General features: G+C 37.0%; 3 protein-coding genes, 1 long non-coding RNA gene and 1 pseudogene across 7 annotated transcripts; 2 read left to right on the plus strand and 3 right to left on the minus strand.

Moving 5' to 3' along the window:
• The first annotated feature begins 323 nt into the window (after nt 1-323).
• Nucleotides 324-1,559, plus strand: LOC110909540 (protein CHROMATIN REMODELING 4-like). Its single transcript, XM_022154444.2, has 2 exons — nt 324-951; nt 1,045-1,559. The coding sequence occupies exons 1-2, from the start codon at nt 811-813 to the stop codon at nt 1,213-1,215; spliced, it is 312 nt and encodes a 103-aa protein (XP_022010136.1). The 5' UTR covers nt 324-810; the 3' UTR covers nt 1,216-1,559.
• Nucleotides 1,560-3,099: 1,540 nt separating this feature from the next.
• Nucleotides 3,100-3,824, minus strand: LOC110909541. Its single transcript, XR_002575430.2, has 3 exons — nt 3,674-3,824; nt 3,364-3,453; nt 3,100-3,252 (listed from the first exon to the last, which is right to left on the minus strand). It is a non-coding gene; the product is annotated as an uncharacterized LOC110909541 (long non-coding RNA).
• A 1,892-nt stretch (nt 3,825-5,716) lies between these two features.
• On the minus strand, nt 5,717-7,030 carry LOC110913512 (annotated as a pseudogene).
• A 584-nt stretch (nt 7,031-7,614) lies between these two features.
• On the plus strand, nt 7,615-10,644 carry LOC110911201 (phosducin-like protein 3). 4 transcript variants are annotated; one of them, XM_022155803.1, is made up of 5 exons: nt 7,615-7,884; nt 8,511-8,654; nt 8,755-8,960; nt 9,274-9,362; nt 10,341-10,644. In XM_022155803.1, exons 1-5 carry the CDS (start codon nt 7,652-7,654, stop codon nt 10,410-10,412), a joined length of 744 nt encoding a protein of 247 aa, XP_022011495.1. In that variant the 5' UTR covers nt 7,615-7,651; the 3' UTR covers nt 10,413-10,644. The 4 variants fall into 4 exon arrangements, with proteins under 4 accessions (XP_022011495.1, XP_022011494.1, XP_035839917.1 ...); XM_022155802.2 differs by having other exon boundaries at nt 7,616-7,884; nt 9,274-9,444; XM_035984024.1 differs by having other exon boundaries at nt 7,616-7,884; nt 10,318-10,644.
• Nucleotides 10,645-11,005: 361 nt separating this feature from the next.
• Nucleotides 11,006-12,901, minus strand: LOC110909542 (secoisolariciresinol dehydrogenase). The gene is made up of 2 exons (XM_022154445.2): nt 12,115-12,901; nt 11,006-12,026 (listed from the first exon to the last, which is right to left on the minus strand). The coding sequence occupies exons 1-2, from the start codon at nt 12,132-12,134 to the stop codon at nt 11,234-11,236; spliced, it is 813 nt and encodes a 270-aa protein (XP_022010137.1). The 5' UTR covers nt 12,135-12,901; the 3' UTR covers nt 11,006-11,233.
• Between the last annotated feature and the right edge of the window lie 5,322 nt (nt 12,902-18,223).

Genomic DNA, 18,223 nt, shown 5'->3' on the forward strand with positions numbered 1-18,223 from the left:
CTATATGAGTCTACTTTTAACTAATAATCCCTAAAAAGAGTAAATTACAAGTTTTGTCCTTTATGTTTACATCAAATTGCAGGCGCTGTCCTTTTGGCTAAAAGTTTACAGGCGGTGTCCTTAATCTTTCAAAATCTTGCACGTTATGTCCTTTAGGCCAAACGCAGTTAGAATTTTTGGTTAAATCTGGTCATGTGCTTTGCACATGAGGGCGTTATTATAATTTTATCTCTTGAGGGACTATTATGAAAAAAAACTTATGTTTAGAGACTAGTTTGTAATAAATTAAAAAATAATTAAATAAAATCTCTCTCTCACAATATCTGAAAGTCTCTGTCTCTCTCTCTAACATAACCACCGCCATAGCCCCACCATCACCACCCCCAAATCAGCAACCATCGACACACCACCGCCGTTGCCCCACCGTCACCACCCCCAAATCACCAACCACAACTGCACCGACACCCCTGGGATAGGAGACGACGAAACAGATCTGAGATCGGAGACGACTGAACAAATCTGAGATCGGAGACGGCGGAGTGTACGGTGGTGGCGTAGTTGTCGGCTGTCGCAGGTCTGATGTCGGAAAATGTTTGTAGATATGTATACACTCTCTCCTCCCCTTCTCTCTCCCTACCTTTGTAAAATAACCAGCGCCTCCACCTGAAACCACCGTTCCATCCTCATCTGCAGGGCAACTACTTAAACTCACCTTCAAATTCTACAAAACCCATATTATAAATGTCGATAAAGATGAAGGTTCTGTTGATTTAGAACACAAGAATAAAAGATGGGTTGGGGGTTTGCGTAATGTATACCAGGATCAATGGTTGTACTCAGATTAGGGATGAAGCTGCTCTTTTAAAGTTGTTTGACCGGTCAAACATCGAAGTTGTTTCAACCGACAACGGTGACAAAGATTTGGAATATCATATGCTTGGGTCAGTGAAGGTATCATATAATCAATTTTTGAAGTATGCATAGTTCAAATTTTAAAATTGTTTTAAGTGTCTTTGATTATTTTTTATTATTATTTTTATATAGTCTGTGGATTGGAATGATGAAGCAACAGAAGAACAAGGAGGAGCTGAGTCACCTTCAGTGTTAGTTGACGGTCCCGCTTCCCAAAATTTAGAAAAGAATAGATCCACTGAGTTAGAGGATTTGTGTTCTCGTTTTCCGGCACCCATAACAATAGATCCGGTGAGTTCGTGATCTCCAAGGCAGCCAACAACAACGATATCCCCCGTGGTGGATGGTGATAGTTATGGTGATTGTCATGTGACGATTATGATGACTGTCGTGTGACGATTCTGGAAGATGAACAAAAAAGGGGGTGAAGTTTGGTTGGTTTTGTTCAGGTTGCCGGAAGTTGCAGGAGGTGACGGTGGTGGGGAGGATGAGGAGGAGAGAGTCTCTTCTAGATCAGATTAGAGAGACAGGGGGATAGAGAGAGAGAGTTTATATATAGTTTTTTAGTTTTGTATAAAATGGTCCCTGAATAAAAGTCTTTTACACAATAGCCCCTGTGAAGGTGAAATGACAAGAATGTCCTCATGTGCAAGGCACATGACCATATTTAATCAAAAAATCTAACTGGGTTAGGGCTAAAGGACATAACGTGCAAGATTTTGAAACATTAAGTACAGAACTTGTCAAGTTTTACGCCAAAGGACAGCGTCTGCAAAATGGTACATAGATAAAGGACAAAACTTGTAATTTACTCCCCTAAAAATATGCAACACAATCTACTACTATGTATCTAGTCAAGTTGGTAAATAATTATTTTAGAACTGACTAATATTATCTATAACAATATAGTTGAACTTATAATTCCTAAAAATTTGGAACCCAGTTTAGAATTTATATAGTAAAGATTGTAAATTTCTGGAGTATTTTATTTATATTACTTGTTATAAAAATGTTTATAAAATAATTATTTTTTATTAACTTTATATCATAGTAAGTTCAGTTTTTTAGTTTAGCTTTAAAGTTTATTACTTTATTACTTTTTAATTAAAAAATGCAAATTATTATATTAATATCCAAGAATAACTGCAATAATTGTTTTTTTATTAGTTAACTTATAATTCCAAAAATTTTGGGACATAGTTTACTATTTATCTACTAAATATCGTAAATTAGTATTAAATAATTCCTAAAATTTTGGAACATAGTTTATCTTCTATCTACTAAATATCAAAGTTTTGTTTTGTTATAAAAATTAATAATAAATAAAGTATAGAAAAACTGTTTTAAACATGTAAAGATTCGTTTGTTAATAAAAAATACTAAACAAATGACAAAAAATAAAAAATAAGTTGCTATCGTTATAAAGTAAGTTTATTTTGTTGGTGAAATGATAAAGTTTATAATTTTATTGTTTAAAATCCATAACTTTTTTAAATATGCACATCATACTCATCCAATAAACTTTAATTTTATAATTTTCGTTTTTGAAAAAGTAAAAAATAGTAGGTGACTTGTAGGTACGTTTTAAACACCTTTAACTAATGTTAAATTTCATTTTTATAAATATTTAAAAAGTCATATTTTATAAAACAATTTTTATAAAAAAAAATAAGATGTAAAAGTTTATATCTTTATTAACTTTATCTTTTTATTTAAGAAATACAAATTATTCGAAAAATCTATAATATTATATAATTATTTTTTCATATCTCGTGTCGTCCAACAGTTTTTTTTTATAGAAGGCACTAATGGATATATACGAAATCCTCGTGAAACATGACTGTTAAATTGAATAAGTTTAGTGTGCTTTGTAAATACAATATTGAATTTACTCCAAACCAAGAGGTAGTTTTCATGTTTTGGCCATTCTTGGTAATCGAATTTATCTCTTTGGAAATGATCAAGTACGAACATGTAAATTATATAATACGAACATGATTAAGTACTAAAGTATATTAGTTCAATCGAGACGTAAATTATAAGTGCAATAAAATAACACAAAACATAAACTTCAAATATAAAATAAACTTTATTATTCATGGGATAGTCTATATCAAACAAAAACAACTGAAAATGAAAAAAACATAAAAAACACTTGATATATTTCATCTAAAATCTCTACTTTTGTGATCCGTTTTTCTTGTTTGTGCTCGAATCAACAGTATCATCTAATTCATCTTCTTTCTCATCGTCCTCAGAATCATCTAAATTTATAACCTCGACCCATTTTCATTCAGAGAGTCTCTTAGATCTTTTCTTTTGATTCTCATACTTCTGATCCTTAAAAAACAAAAATTTAATAAAAAGATTAAAAAATGATTAAATAAATTTAAAAAAAGAACAAATATAGAATAAAAAAATTAAAAAAGATTAAATAAATTTTAAAATTACCTCTTCACTAAATTGACGTTGAAGCTTAGACTTGTATGGACTGAACATTGCACCATAAGAAATAATTTCAACACTATTATCACCATCATCCTACAATAAAACACCAAATAATAATATAACGAACTTGTTAATACGAAAGATTATAGCGAAAATATTACTTAAAAACTAACAAAAGCTTGTTCGACAACTGGGGTGTTTAAATTGGTGTGTTGAATATGAAAAATCAAATAAGTTAGTATTCACATAAAAGTAAATAAAAGAAAACAATTATTCATTATTGCGATATAACAAAACTTATCATAGAACCGACCTTAGATTTTTCAATATCGCATGCTTGTTTTTTCGCATCAAGTGAATTCAGAACTGGCTCCATATTTTAAATCTGTTTAGCAATAGAAATGTAGAATTGTGAGTGTTTGCTATGTATTTATAGTAGTCCATTAGGGTTTAGTTTTAGATTGGTCATCCATTTATTTAGGAAGTTTGTTGTGAGTTTTAAGTTTTTAAAATAAGATGCACATATCCTGTTTAGTTTGTTGTGGCATGTTTAATAAGAAGTTTGTTGTGAGTTTTATCTATACTTACTATATTAAACATGCCACAACAAAATGACTCTGTACAAGTAAAATTAGGGAATATTTTAGTTTATTAATGTCGTTCAAAATAAAAACTTGGGTAAAAAACAAATGTTAATGTACGGTAGCTAGGTAATGGTCAAAGCTGGCTTGGGTAGAAAACAAATGTTGGCTTTAATCAATTGTACATTTACGCATCGGCTATTTGTACTTTATGAACGCACGGCGAAACTAAAAAAGACAACTATCGAAACGTTTAAAAAAATGCGCCGATCGTCATGGTACCTTCGGATTTTTTTAAAACATTACGGGCTGTAAGATATCGCAGGAATACAATAAAGAATTAAAGGGGGGGGGGAGTGTAACTAATTACCAATAATTATGTTAAATGTCAAGGATTTAAATGTAATAGATTGAGGGACTAAAAAATAATTATGGTTTAAAAGACCACTTTACCCTCATTCTAGGGGTTTATTTATAAATAATGGGGGAAGAAGTTCTTAACTTTTGGGAATCCTTCCCTCATGTATTATAATATAGTATAGATATATATATATATATATAATTTGTGCCCTTTGGGAGGTTGGGCCCTGTGCGGTGGCCCATCTTGTACCTGGCCAAAGTCGGCCCTAGTCAAGTTGTTCAAGAACTTCAGAACTACCCTTAAGTGGAATACGAGGTGGGTGCCGGTACCATTGACCCTAATGCCAATTACAAATGTTCAAGTAAAGTTATATCATGTTCCAATCTTAATTTTAAAGTAAACTACACTAACCAAAATCAAATAAAAACGAAGTGAAATCAAAGTAAATAAACGGAGGTTCTTGTATTTACAGTTGACCGTCGATGTATCCATCACCACTTGTGGGTGGTGTGGTGCGGTGGTGCGAGGTGGGTCGGAGTTTCGGCGGAGCGATGGTGTTAGCAATGGTGGTGGTGGCGGATCGGTGGTGGGTTTCGGTATGGTAGGATCTGGTGGTTGGTAGAGCGGTGGGAGCCGGTGGTTGGTGGTGGGTCGGAAGGAAAAGTGTTGTGGTAGTGAAGGTAAGTGGACTCAAAAGGTTAGGTGGTAATTAACACATGTTTTACATCAATAGAAAACTATAAAAACGAACAGGTACTGATGTTGTTTTGCCGGTATCAATTCGGTTCGTCATATTACCAAAAATACTCTATTGTGAATACAACTCCGTTTTCAATGAATTTATGTAGGCGTGTTGAGAAAACCATAAGAACAAATACGGAACCGATACCGATTTTGTTTCGATAGTATCAGTTTGGTTCGTAATGATAAAGAAAAAAGGTCTACTATATTTAACCCGTTTGAATAAAACTTTTTTATCGAATCATAGATATAAATAAACGCGTCGCAGCGATACTATTCAAAATTTTGTAAAAAAGTTATATTATATTACAAAAAATAACGAAAATGCTAAACAGAATCATTTTACTAAAAAAATAAAACCACGAGGCTGCTTTGATAAATGTACATTTGTCATTTGTGCTTGAATCACGTGTACATTGCTATTTACAACTCGGTTTTGATTTTTGAGTAAAACTTAATTGAGAAGTAGATAAAAATAAGCACTTCGCAACGATATACTCAGAATTGCATTGCATATATGTAACATATAATATTACATTCAGCTAACCAAAAAATAAATAAATAAACACTAAACACTTATAGTAAGTAGGATATTTGTTAAGCGTAGAAAACAACATTATTTTGTAGATGTTGTATACCGTGTACGTAAATGTCTTATTTCAAATATCCCAACTCAAAGACTATCAGGGTATTGGAACATGTTGAATGATGGATTAACAATACCAAATCCACCATCAATAAACAAGTTTTGTCCGTTAATGTGCTTTGCCTCGTCGCTCACCAAGAAAATGGCTGCTTTAGCAATATCATTAGCTTTAAGTGTCACACCTTTGAGGTCTGCAAGTAAGTTCGGCTTGTTCTCCACAGCTTCGCTATCCATCTCCAGAAAATTTGTGCCTATGGGTGTGGCTATTGGTAAGGTGACAAACAATTGACTCGAATGCCAAATTGTCCAAGCTCTACCGCTAAATTCTTGGTCAAACCAGTTACAACATGTTTTGCACAAGTGTAAGCATGTGTGGCCATACCACCAATATTTGAAGCAACACTAGCCGTCGATATTATTGAGCCAGCCCGTGCTGGAACCATAACCCTAGCAGCATGTTTCATGCCTACAAAGACGCATGTGATGTTAACACTAAGCTCACGCTCAAAGTCTGTCTTTTCATTGTCAATGATGCGTTCCTTGTAAAAATCTAATATCCCAGCATTGTTAAACATGATGTTGAGTTTTCCAAAAGTGGTGACTGCAATATCCACTGTATTTTTAACATCTTCTTCGTTAGCTACGTCACAATGAATATATATCGAGTTTGATAAACCTATAGGTTCACAGATAGCGTGATCAAGTTGGTCTTGAATGTCGGCAATGACGATTTTTGCACCATGTTCAGCAAATAGTTTTGCGGAACACTCCCCAATTCCACTTGCTCCTCCGGTTATCAATGCTACCTTTCCCTCTAGTCTACATGAATTGTATCAAATGGATTATAATCATAAAATTTAGATACCCATACAAGGATTGATTACACACACTCAAGCAAAAGCATGGTTGCTTATTTTCAAATTTCACACGATAAATATAATCATAATCGAGAACAATTACTAAAATAAACATATTTATATATTTATTTAGAGAAAACGATGTGCTAAAATAACAAAAAACAACAATATTATTATCTATTATCTATTATCTATAAATAACAAAATTCATGTGAATATGAATAGTTTCACTAACTTCCTCTTAATATATACAAGGAATGTTCCATTCAGAAGACAAATAAATGAACGGAAATTGCTAAAATAACAAAAAGCTAAATCAAAGAGTGGAACTTTGAAATTGCTAAAATAAACAATTGGAGATAAAAGACAAGTAAAATAATGAATTAGGCTGGACGGTATGGGGACCGTCCAGCGCCGTCCTCCGCCCGTCGCCGCTCCCCTCTCCATGCCGCGGTGCTCCGTCTTCAGCAAGTCCCGTCGCCATCGTCGGAATTCCGACGTCCAGGACGCTCCAAAACAGTGGGCCCCCTCTATTTTGTTTGTTTGTTTGTTTGTTTGTGGGATTTGTACATTATGCTTTAATACTTGTACATAGTTTTGTGGGGTAGGATCATCTAGCACCATCCTCCCATGCCCCCTAGTTTTGGAGGATGATCCATCTTGGGAGGACTATGATGTGTCGCCTACGTGGCGGATCATCCTCCAAGGATGGTCCATCACCATACCATGTAGCCTTATGCTGTGTTCCAGAGATCCATTTAACAGGGGGAGGGGAGGGGAGGGGAGGGAAAATGGGGTTTTTTTTGCCTGATAATAGTCTTTCCAATTTGGAAAGACATGGAGGGGAGGGGAGGGATGGGGAGGGATTTTTAACTCGGGAACACACCCTTAGGGTCATGCTCAGAAAAGAAAAGAAAAAAAAAAGGACAAGTCCCTAAATTTCATAATTATAAATAATTTTTATAACCTTGGTTAATTTAAGATGGGCCTTCTCACCCTAAACAGATCAGCCCAATAACCCCTAATCTAAAACCCAAGCCCAAATCTCGATTATTTTCCATATCGTTGATCTGCACATGATGCACCAGTCGATTCACTCGCAACAATGGGGGACTATCATTTTGTGTACAAAGATGTTGAAGGATCATCAACTCAATGGGATGATATTCAACGAAAACTCGGTAACTTGCCTCCCAAACCCCCCGCATTCAAACCCCACCCCTTTACCCCCGCTCAAGACCAACATTACAAACCTAATTCGATCGATCACAAAACTCAAGAAGACCTCGAAGATTTCGAAGATGATCCTGACGATCGTCGATTCCTCCAAAAAATAGGGTACTTAGTTCATGTTGACGATATATATTGTTAGATATAATATATATATATCGTTAGAATTCTTTATAGTTTTCTATAGTATATATTTAGGGTGCTCAACTGTTCATTGTTCATATGTTTGGATTTTTTCGTTTTTGTTTTGGGGGGGTTAATCGGATAAACGTATTTACTTTAATAGCATTTATGGATATTACATTTAAAACAGAGACGATTACGGTCTACAGACTAATGGTAGGTAGACGAGCAACAAGTTGCGCCGCTACCCCCGTTTGGAAATCAGTTTATTCGGTTTTTTTCCTTTCTTTCTTGAACCAAACAGTTATTATTCGATTGAATCCAGTTCAGTTATCCGAATAAGTAAGATATGTGAAACCGAAAACCGAATTCACAATTTGGATACGACTAGGTTTTTTTCCGGTTACAGATACACGATTCGGGTTTTTCCTGTAATGGATACATTTCGGGTATCCGTCTTTTTTTTTTTTTTGCACAACCATATATTAATATATTTTATTTGTAATATATATGTTAGTATTTATTATAATTTGATAGAATGTATTTGTTAAGATTTACTTATTAGGAGATGTTAGTATGTGGATTTTAGTTCTTCATTGTTGTTCTTGAAGGAGAGAGAGGTTAGCTAAGATGAAGCGAGTTGCGAAAGCTGCAAAGTTTGGTTCAATCATACCGATTTCTGGATCGGATTTTGTGCATGAGGTGTCACAAGCTTCATCAGATGTGTGGGTGGTAGTTGTGTTATACAAAGATGGGTAATTAAATACATACTGTAATCTTTTTGGTGATTATGTTAATTAATCTGTGTTGTTTGTTACTATCAGTTGATTAATAACTGTAGTGGTGTTTAAACAGGTACCCTGAATGTGGTGTTCTAATGCAATGTTTGAAAGAACTGGCAACAACGTATCCAGCAACAAAGTTTGTTCAAATCGTGTCGACGGATTGCATTCCTAATTACCCGGATCGTAATCTCCCCACTGTGTTGGTTTATAGTAATGGTGCTGTGAAGGCAAGTTATGTCGGTTTACATAAGTTTGGTCGAAGATGCACTCCTGAAGGTACATCTAGTATCCATGTTTCAATATAGAAACTATGGTAAACTTAAATGCTAGAAATACTTTCTTGTTAACTGTGAAAATCCATTACCAGTAAACTTACGGGACCCACCAATACCTCCTGCTAACCAATGAGATAAAGTATAGCCTAGCTTGTGTTGGACAGATGTCCTTTTGAGGGGGTTAAAGATAGAAAACCAATAGAAGCTGGATTTAAATATGAGACCTTTAGAAACTCGGGCGCTTACCACTGTGCCACCCCACTAAGGATAAAAGATTACAATTTTGTGTTTTTTTTGTATGGGTTTATGTGTAGGTGTTGCTATGGTTCTATGCCAGTCAGATCCAGTGCTTAATGATGGGCAGAGCGGAGGTGAAGATTCTAGAGAAGCTGTTCTTGAAGGGGTAAGGAAAAGGTTTATCGAGAAAGTGGTGACATTGCATGAAAATGATGATAATGATGGGTCTACCAGTGACTAGAATCAAGGTCTTGTGAATTTATTGATGTTGAATCTTAGGTTGTTATGGACCCACCCGACTTTTTGTTTGTTGTTCTGCGAATATATACTTCGTTTTTGGTTATAAAGATATAACATGCGGATATCTACTAATCGACGTGTGTTGCGTGTTGTTTCTATAACCAAGATTTGAGTAATGAATAGAATCATTTTCATATCATATAGCCAGGATTATGATTAAATGCTCTAATCTCACTCCTCAGGCCTACCTTAGTTTTGCTATTGGTAGTATTTACTGAGTACGATGATGATGATCTTAGGGTTCATTGCTTGTTCAACAAGTCAAAATGATATGTCCAAAACACCTTAAGTATAAATACGAAAGTAGTTACGATTTAATACGTTGGATCTTTAACAATTATGCATTCCATAAAGGTGAAAAATATGGTGGTAATTGGTTAAAAACTTAAACAATAGATTTGTAAGAGCTTTCACAAATAAGTTGTAGTTTTGAATTTGAAAAAAAAAAAAGTTTTAATATAAATAAATAAAGATACAATGAAAAGGAAGTTGTAGGTAAAGAAGGACAATCATTATGTATTTTTAATGGACCACAATCTGTTATTTTCTTTTGTCTTCTGGTTGATGGTTAGGCTTAGAGAATTTCAAATCAATACATAACTTAACTAAGATAACAGACATTATACTTATAAAATTGTTCTGTATGGTTGTATATAAAATATCCATGACAAAATCTATAGTTCTATTGTTGTAACTATCGTTGAGTAGAACTTTAATGGTTGTCAGAAAGACTTTATCATCGTCGTCACATAGGGAGTATTGGGACAACCATGTGGAAAGACTTTACAATTTTGTGTTATTTTGAAACGATCTATGTGTAGGTGTTGATATGGTTTTATGCCAGGATCTGATCCGATGCTTAATGATGGGTGGACCGGAGGTGAAGGTTCTAGAGAAGCCGTTCTTGAAGGAGTAAGGAACAGGTTTATTGAGAAAGTGGTAACATTGCATGAAAATGATGATGGGTCTGCAAGTGAGTAGAATCAGGTCTTGTTTATTTGTGTTATTTGTTCTGCTTTCTATGGATTTGTGTTGCATATCATTATGGTCCAGCTTTCTGTTTTTGTTATGGAGCTATATACTTTGTTTTGGTGATAAAGATGTATAACATGATATTCTACTAATCGAGTTATGGTCATTTCTTGGTGTCCTATTGGTTGACGTCAAACCCACAACCTGGACAAATGGCATGTTGTGCATATTTGTTTTGTACGTCGCATTGATCAACAGTACGTGCGGGAATGCACGCCACATATCACTCGAGTGGGGATGAACAAAGAAAAGCTCTGTTACGACATATGTTTCAGGTTCCTCCCGGGTCTCGTAAATGAAGTGATTGTTATACAACACGGTTTCTAGTGTTTAAATGGGAGTTTGTCCATCTCTCTGTGAGGCTCAAATCTTCTGCACTGCATTTTGTACGTCTTTCTGAATATAGAAGCTGTCGTGATACTGCTTCCTTATCGTTTGAAAAGAGAGACCTCTTATAGTTGTTAACGATGAAGGTTTCAATTAAATTATGTTGAATATTTAATACTTAAATAAGTTACATTTTCAACCCGTGTGATATACGGTATACATAACATAATATATTACATGCAGCTAACAAAAAAAATAATTTAAACACTAAACACTTATAGAGTAGGATATTTGTTTAGCGTAGAAAACAATATTATTTTCTAGACGTATACATGCGTGTATACATGTACGTAAATGTCTTATTTTAAAATTTCCAATTCAAAGGCTTTCGGGGTATTGAAACATGCTGAACGATGGATTAACAATACCAAATCCACCATCGATAAACAAGTTTTGCCCGCTAATGTACTTTGCCTCGTCGCTCACCAAGAAAAGGGCTGCTTTAGCAATATCATCAGCTTTAAGCGTCACACCTTTGAGGTTTGCAAGTAAGTTCGCCTTGTTCTCCACCGCTTCGCTATCCATCTCAAGAAAATTTGTGGCTATTGGTGTGGCTACTGCGTAAGGCGACAAACAATTGACTCGAATGCCGAATTGTCCAAGCTCTACTGCCAAATTCTTGGTCAAACCAGTTACAGCATGTTTTGCACAAGTGTAAGCATGTGTGGCCACACCACCAATATTTGAAGCATTACTAGCTGTCGATATTATTGAGCCAGCTCGTGCGGGAACCATAACCCTAGCAGCATGTTTCATGCCAAGAAAGACCCCTGTAACGTTAACACTAAGCACACGCTCAAAGTCTGTCTTTTCATTGTCGATGATGCGTGCCTTGTAAGAATCTACTATACCTGCATTATTGAACATGATATCGAGTTTTCCAAAAGTGGCGACTGCAATATCCACAGTATTTTTAACATCTTCTTCATTGGCTACGTCACAATGAACATATATCGAATTTGAAAAACCTATAGCTTCACAAACTGCTTTACCAAGTTGGTCTTGAATGTCTGCAATGACGATTTTTGCACCATGTTTAGCAAATAGTTTTGCAGAACACTCTCCTATTCCACTTGCTGCTCCGGTTATCAACGCCACCTTTCCCTCTAATCTACAACATTTATATCAAATAATAAAAACTCATTTAGGTAAATAGTAACATTCTAAGCATTTAAAGCTTGCATAACTAAAAAAATAACCTTTTGGAAGTAGCTGCCATAGGCTTCTAAAAACAAAGACGATTGACTAGGGCTGTAAACGAACCGAACGAACACGAACAAGCCATTGTTCATGTTTGTTCGTTAAGGAAATAAATGTGTTCACGAACGGTTCATGAACACTTACCGAACGAGATTTTATGTTCATGTTCGTTCGTTAAGGAAATGAGCGTGTTCGCGAACGGTTCACGAACACAAACGAACACAAATAAATTTGGCGAACGCGGCGAAGGATAAAGATAGATGGCCCAAAGAGTAGCACTCAAACTTGAATCCCTTATTGTGGAACAGAGGTCGATCGTATTCGCCGATGTAAATAATGAGAAATGAAAGGCAAATGATGCATAAACAAGGTGAAAGTGGGTTTCCTAGTTTCATTGTTAGAGTAATAAAATAAATAAAAGTTTAATAATATAAAAAGTATACATAAAATATAAGAAAGTATATAAGAAAGTACAAAGATCTTCAATTAAAACACAAACATATAACACAAACATATGAACATAAACGAACGCAAATCAACGAATGTTCACGAACACGTTCACGAACACGTTCACGAACACCTTACCGAACGTTCACGAACACAATCGAATGAACGAGACCTCTGTTCATGTTCGTTCATTTAACTAATCGAACGAAATTTCTTGTTCATGTTCGTTAAACGAACTTCCCGCTGAACGGTTCACGAACTGTTCGCTGAACATTCGGTTCGTTTACAGCCTTACGATTGACTGTTTGAAGTGGCTCTATATGGAAACCAAAGACTATAGAGTAGAGACTCAAGAGCTACTAATATATACAAGAAGTGGACTGTACTTGAGATAAAACCCATCTTCTCCTTGTGGTTGTCATTGGTTTGAAAAGACATAAAGTAAATAATATAAATGTAAATGATACGGTGGTAAGGTGTCTCTTCTCTGTATAAAAAATAGAGAGTTGAAATCATACAACATATAAATATAGTAGTAATTACGAGTAAGTTAGTTTGTCGTTCAAAAAAAAAAACACACACCAACACACCCATATTAAGGAAAGGCAAACGTAGGTTAGTTTATCGTTATCACTTATCTATGGTTTTCACTCAAATTTAATGTTGCATCATTTTCTAAAATAATAATTATGATATTTAGGATTTTACCGCAATGGATCTTTGGGCAATGGGTTTTTCCCGAAACTAGAGATGTTGGGCCTGAGCTACCCAGCGTTGTCTGCAATCACGGGCATATAAAATGGTTTTTTGCCAATGGTTTACCCCAGGTAACTGAGTTAACCCAGGTAACTGGGCTTTTATTCATTCGCCGTTAAAAATTAAATAATCTTTAGGGACCCATCTTTAGTTGTAATTATATTAAATTTATTTTTAATTTCCGAGCATGGCCAAAGTCATTTATTTTATTTCTTTTAATTACATTCTCCTATATATTAATTTTAGAACTCAATTAACAGTAAGGGGGTGTTTGTTTTTGCTTAAAACATCTGCAAGGAGCCTATGTCTGCAGGCGGGCAGACATAGGGGCTTGAAGACTGTTTGTTTTTTTTAAAGAAGATCTGAAAATGGCTTATTTTATCTTAAAATAAAAGCTATGAACCCTTGCTTCAATTGTCTTCACACCACTCCTTCAACACATCTCCACCTCCCTCTCCTTCCACCCCCTCTTCTTCTTCTCAATTCCCAGACCACCTCCAATGTCCTCATCATCCACCACAGAAAATCATCATCATCATCAGACCGCCGCCGTCGGAGACAGACTGCCGCCGTCGGAGACGGCTCCGGAAACCTCGTCGGAAGAAATACAGACTTCCGCCGTCGGAGACGGCTCCGGCTCTGCCGGTTCTCTCTCTTTCTCTGGTCCTTACGCCGCCGTCGGAGACGGCTCCGGCTCTGCCGATTTCTCTCCTCCTTTCCCGATTTCTCTCTCATCAGTCTCTCTCTCTCCTTGTTCTTCAGGGTGTCAGAGTGTGGGAGGGTGTTCGTGAGAAAGAGAGTTGTGAAGGTGTGGCCGGCCGATTAACCGGCTCCGATCAGTCATCGAGAGGAAGAAGCAGGGGTTGAGTTGATGTGAGTTGGATCATGGATATGTTGGATGTTGAATGTGTAGACATTATCAGGTTATAAAACAAACATTCTTATATTTTCAGCTTGCAGATCTTCAAACCACATCTTCAGTTGCAGATATAAAAACAGATGAAATCAGCTTGCAGACAATTTATGTCTAAGTTGATTAAGGGATGAATAAATAGTATTGGGTACCAATACCGGTACTTGCTTTTACTAAATCGGGTGTATTTTCGGTACCGATTCGGCACCGGTATTCACCGATTTTTACCCTCAAATACCGGTGCTGTACCGGTACCGAGCCGTACCGTACCAGGTATATTCGGTACCGGTACACACTTTTGGAGATTTCGGTAACGGTATTTTCGGTATCGGTTGGTACCGAGCTCATTAAATCCTGTAGCAACGTAGCAATGCAAGTAATTGCACCGTTTATATTATTTTTCATACACACAGTAACTTCATTAAGGGATGAACAAATAGTATTGGGTACCGGTACCCGCTTTTACCAAATCGGGTGTATTTTCGGTACCGGTATTCACCGATTTTTACCCTCAAATACCGGTGTCGTACCAGTACCGACCGATACCGAGCCGTACCGTACCGTACCATGTATATTCGGTACCGGTTGGTACCGAGCTCATCAAATCCTGTAGCAATGCAAGTAATTGTACCGTTTAGATTACTTTTCATACACACAATAAGTAAACTGTATTTCGTTTGATTGAGATTTTATATACACAACAACTTATTTTGCTTTCTTTTTTGTCTTTCTTCTGTAATGAATGAATTGTAGCATATAAAATTAACTTGGATATTTAGATTATTGAGGAGCAAATCGTATCAAATCCTGTAATCAAACCAGTATCGTATCGGTACCAAATTTACTATTACCAAACCATTTTTGTTACCAATTTGGTACCCACCTTTGGCGTTTTCAGAATCGTTACTTTTGGTTCGACACCGGTCTAGCACCATACCTGTATTTATTGATTTTACCTTCAAATACCATACCGTATTGTACCGAGCATTTTCGGTGCCGGTACCTAATTTTGATGATTTTCCGGATCGGTACTTTTGGTGCCGTTACCAGTACCGAGCTCATCCATATTTTAACGTGTTAGCACCGTAATAACTAAATTGAAAACAACTGAATTTTCAACGTGTAGGACGTTTGGGTCCTATTATTATATATTAGGTTATTTAAAATCGCTTTTTTTAGGACGGAGTGACCATACTTACCACGTCATTTTTATTTATGTTTTGATATTCGGTATCTGCTGCTGACACACGTTTTGCAGACATTGGGTCCCCGCCGCAACGCGCGGGTGGAAAATCAACTAGTTGAAATGAAATTTCATAGATTGTAAACTCAATTGTCAATAACTGAAGGCAGTGGGGTTTGTCAATAATCGAAGGCAGCGGGGCATGTAATAACTATTATCCCCTCTATAAGAGATAAATGATTGTTGTTATTGTATTGATTTCAAAGACTAAAGATACAAGGGTTAATATAGAGAATTTACAACATGGAAAGAAACTAAAGGGAAGGCTAAACTTACGGATCTAGCTAAAGTGGAGATAAATACAAATCACAAATATACATTCCAAAAATATGGCTGAGATTATTGCTTTGATTATTCAATATTATTATTATTCTTTGATATTCCTTATACGCCCCCGCAAGATGGAGGATCCGTCGGAGATTCCAATCTTGGAGCGGTTCCGGAGGAAAGGTGCCCTCGATAACGGTTTTGTGAGCATATCCGCAAGTTGATCTTGTGAGCTGATGTGAAGAACCAGTAAGTTGCCTACAGAAACTTGTTCGCGTACAAAATGATAGTCTAGTGCTACATGCTTCATTCTGGAGTGGTAAACAAGATTAGCACAGAGGTATGTTGCACCGGAGTTGTCACAGAATAGAGATGGCGGCTTGGTGATGGTGATGCCAAGTTCAAGTAGTAAATGTCTTGTCCATGTAAGTTCAGCGGAGGCATTCGCTAAGGCTTTGTATTCAGCTTCTGTTGAGGAGCGAGAGACTGACTTTTGGTGGGCGGACTTCCAAGAGATAATGTTTTTACCAAGATAAATAATGTATGCAGTGGTAGATCGACCAGCATCATGTACACCACCCCAATCCGAATCGGAGAAGGCCGAGAGATCAAGGGAGGAGGCACGGTTGAGGAAGAGTCCATGGTGGATGGTACCCTTTAGGCAACGAAGGACCCTTTTTAGAGATTGCCAATGCGTTTGGCGAGGGTTGTGCATGAATTGAGAGAGCTTGTTGATCGCAAAGGAGATGTCCGGCCTAGTGAAGGCGAGATATTGAAGCGACCCGACGAGTTTGCGATAAGGTGTAGCATCAACCTCGGGTGAAGTGTCGTTGACGGATAGGACCTCGGAGGTACCGAGAGGAGTGGAAACATCCTTAGCACCATCCATGTTAAATTGGCGTAGGATGTCTTGGATGTAGCGATGTTGTGACAGAAATAGGCCGTTTGATGTAGGAATGACTTCAACACCAAGAAAATAATGGAGCATACCAAGGTCTTTGATGGAGAATTTGTTACTTAGAGCATTGACAAATTGATTTAGAAAAGATGAGTCGTTACCAGTAAGGACAATGTCATCAACATAAACCATGAAATAACAAGTGACGTCTTGGTTTTGATAGATGAAGAGTGAAGCATCGACCATGGATTTTCGAAAACCAAAAGCAAGGAGAAACTTGGTGAGCTCATTATACCAAGCACGAGGAGCTTGCTTTAAGCCATAGAGGGACTTTTTGAGCTTGCAAATGTGGTGTGGGAATTGAGGATTGACATATCCCGGTGGTTGAGTCATGTAAACATCCTCGTGTAGGGTGCCATGTAGAAACGCATTGTTTACGTCGAGTTGTCGTAATTGCCAATTTCTTGAGAGAGCAATGGAAAGGATGGTACGAATGGTGATGGGTTTGGTGACAGGACTAAATGTATCGAAATAGTCCTTCCCGTGTTGTTGATGAAAACCTTTGGCCACAAGGCGAGCTTTATATTTATCTATAGAGCCGTCGAGTTTTCGTTTGATACGGAAGACCCATTTGCATCCGATCGGAGTGTGGGAGTTAGAAGGGACTAGCTCCCAAGTGTGATTTTGGAGAAGTGCGTTAAACTCCAAATCCATAGAATGGCGCCACTGTGGGTCTTTAGATGCTTGAGTATGAGTGGTGGGTTCAAGAGTGGGTGGTAATGGGTGAAGGGTAGTGTGATTAACAAGGTTGGGATTGTAATATTTTGGGTTGGGTTTACGAGAACGTTGTGGGCGAGCGAAGGCGGTGGGAGAGGAGTTGGTTGAAGTGGTTTGAGATGAGGTGGGAGAGTCATTGGAGGAGTGTGTAGGTGAGTCGGGTTGTGTAGGGGATGAGGGTTGTGTAGTGGAAGTCAAGGATTGTGTAGGAGACAAGGGTTGTGTAGTGTCAAAAGAGTGATGTGTAGAATCAGGAGGGTGTTGTGTAGGGGTTAGAAGAGTGTTGTGTAGGGTCAACATAGGGTTCGTTAGGTTCATTAGAGGGTTGTGTAGGTGCAGTAGAGGGTTGTGTAGGAGGTATAGGTTGGAGTATGGGATTGATGGGGGTTTGTGTAGGATGCGAAGGCTGTGTAGGTGGGAATGGAGATGTATGAATGAAGGTATCGGGTGTAGGAAGTGAAGTGGGTAAGGAGCCATTATCGGTGAAGGAAAAGATGTGGTCGATAAACTCCACATGACGGGAGTGATATAGGCGGTGGGAGACAGGATCGTAACATTTGTAGGCGGATTTGGAAGAAGAATATCCTAGGAAGATGCACCTCGTTGAGCGAGGGTGAATTTTGGACTTGGCGTACAGACGAAGCCATGGAAAGCATAGACAGCCGAAAGATTTAAGTTTGGTGTAGGTTGGTGGAGTGTTATATAATTTTCAAACGGTGATTTGAAGTCTAAAATTTTGGTGGGTAATCGGTTAATAAGATGGACCGCCGTTTGAAAGGCATGAGACCAAAACGATAATGGTAGGTT

The sequence above is a fragment of the Helianthus annuus genome, chromosome 15 (genome assembly GCF_002127325.2).
Source record: "Helianthus annuus cultivar XRQ/B chromosome 15, HanXRQr2.0-SUNRISE, whole genome shotgun sequence".
Lineage (NCBI taxonomy): Eukaryota > Viridiplantae > Streptophyta > Magnoliopsida > Asterales > Asteraceae > Helianthus > Helianthus annuus.

Excerpts from the sequence above, each read along its gene's own strand:
- LOC110909540 (XM_022154444.2), top strand. The coding sequence starts at position 811 with ATGTATACCAGGATCAATGGTTGTACTCAGATTAGGGATGAAGCTGCT. Across the intron at positions 952-1,044 it reads ATATGCTTGGGTCAGTGAAG|TCTGTGGATTGGAATGATGA; the intron begins GTATCATATAAT and ends ATTTTTATATAG.
- LOC110911201 (XM_022155802.2), top strand. The coding sequence starts at position 7,652 with ATGGGGGACTATCATTTTGTGTACAAAGATGTTGAAGGATCATCAACT. Across the intron at positions 8,655-8,754 it reads GTTGTGTTATACAAAGATGG|GTACCCTGAATGTGGTGTTC; the intron begins GTAATTAAATAC and ends GTGTTTAAACAG. Across the intron at positions 8,961-9,273 it reads TCGAAGATGCACTCCTGAAG|GTGTTGCTATGGTTCTATGC; the intron begins GTACATCTAGTA and ends GTTTATGTGTAG.
- LOC110909542 (XM_022154445.2), bottom strand. The coding sequence starts at position 12,134 with ATGGCAGCTACTTCCAAAAG. Across the intron at positions 12,027-12,114 it reads ATGGCAGCTACTTCCAAAAG|ATTAGAGGGAAAGGTGGCGT; the intron begins GTTATTTTTTTA and ends TAAATGTTGTAG.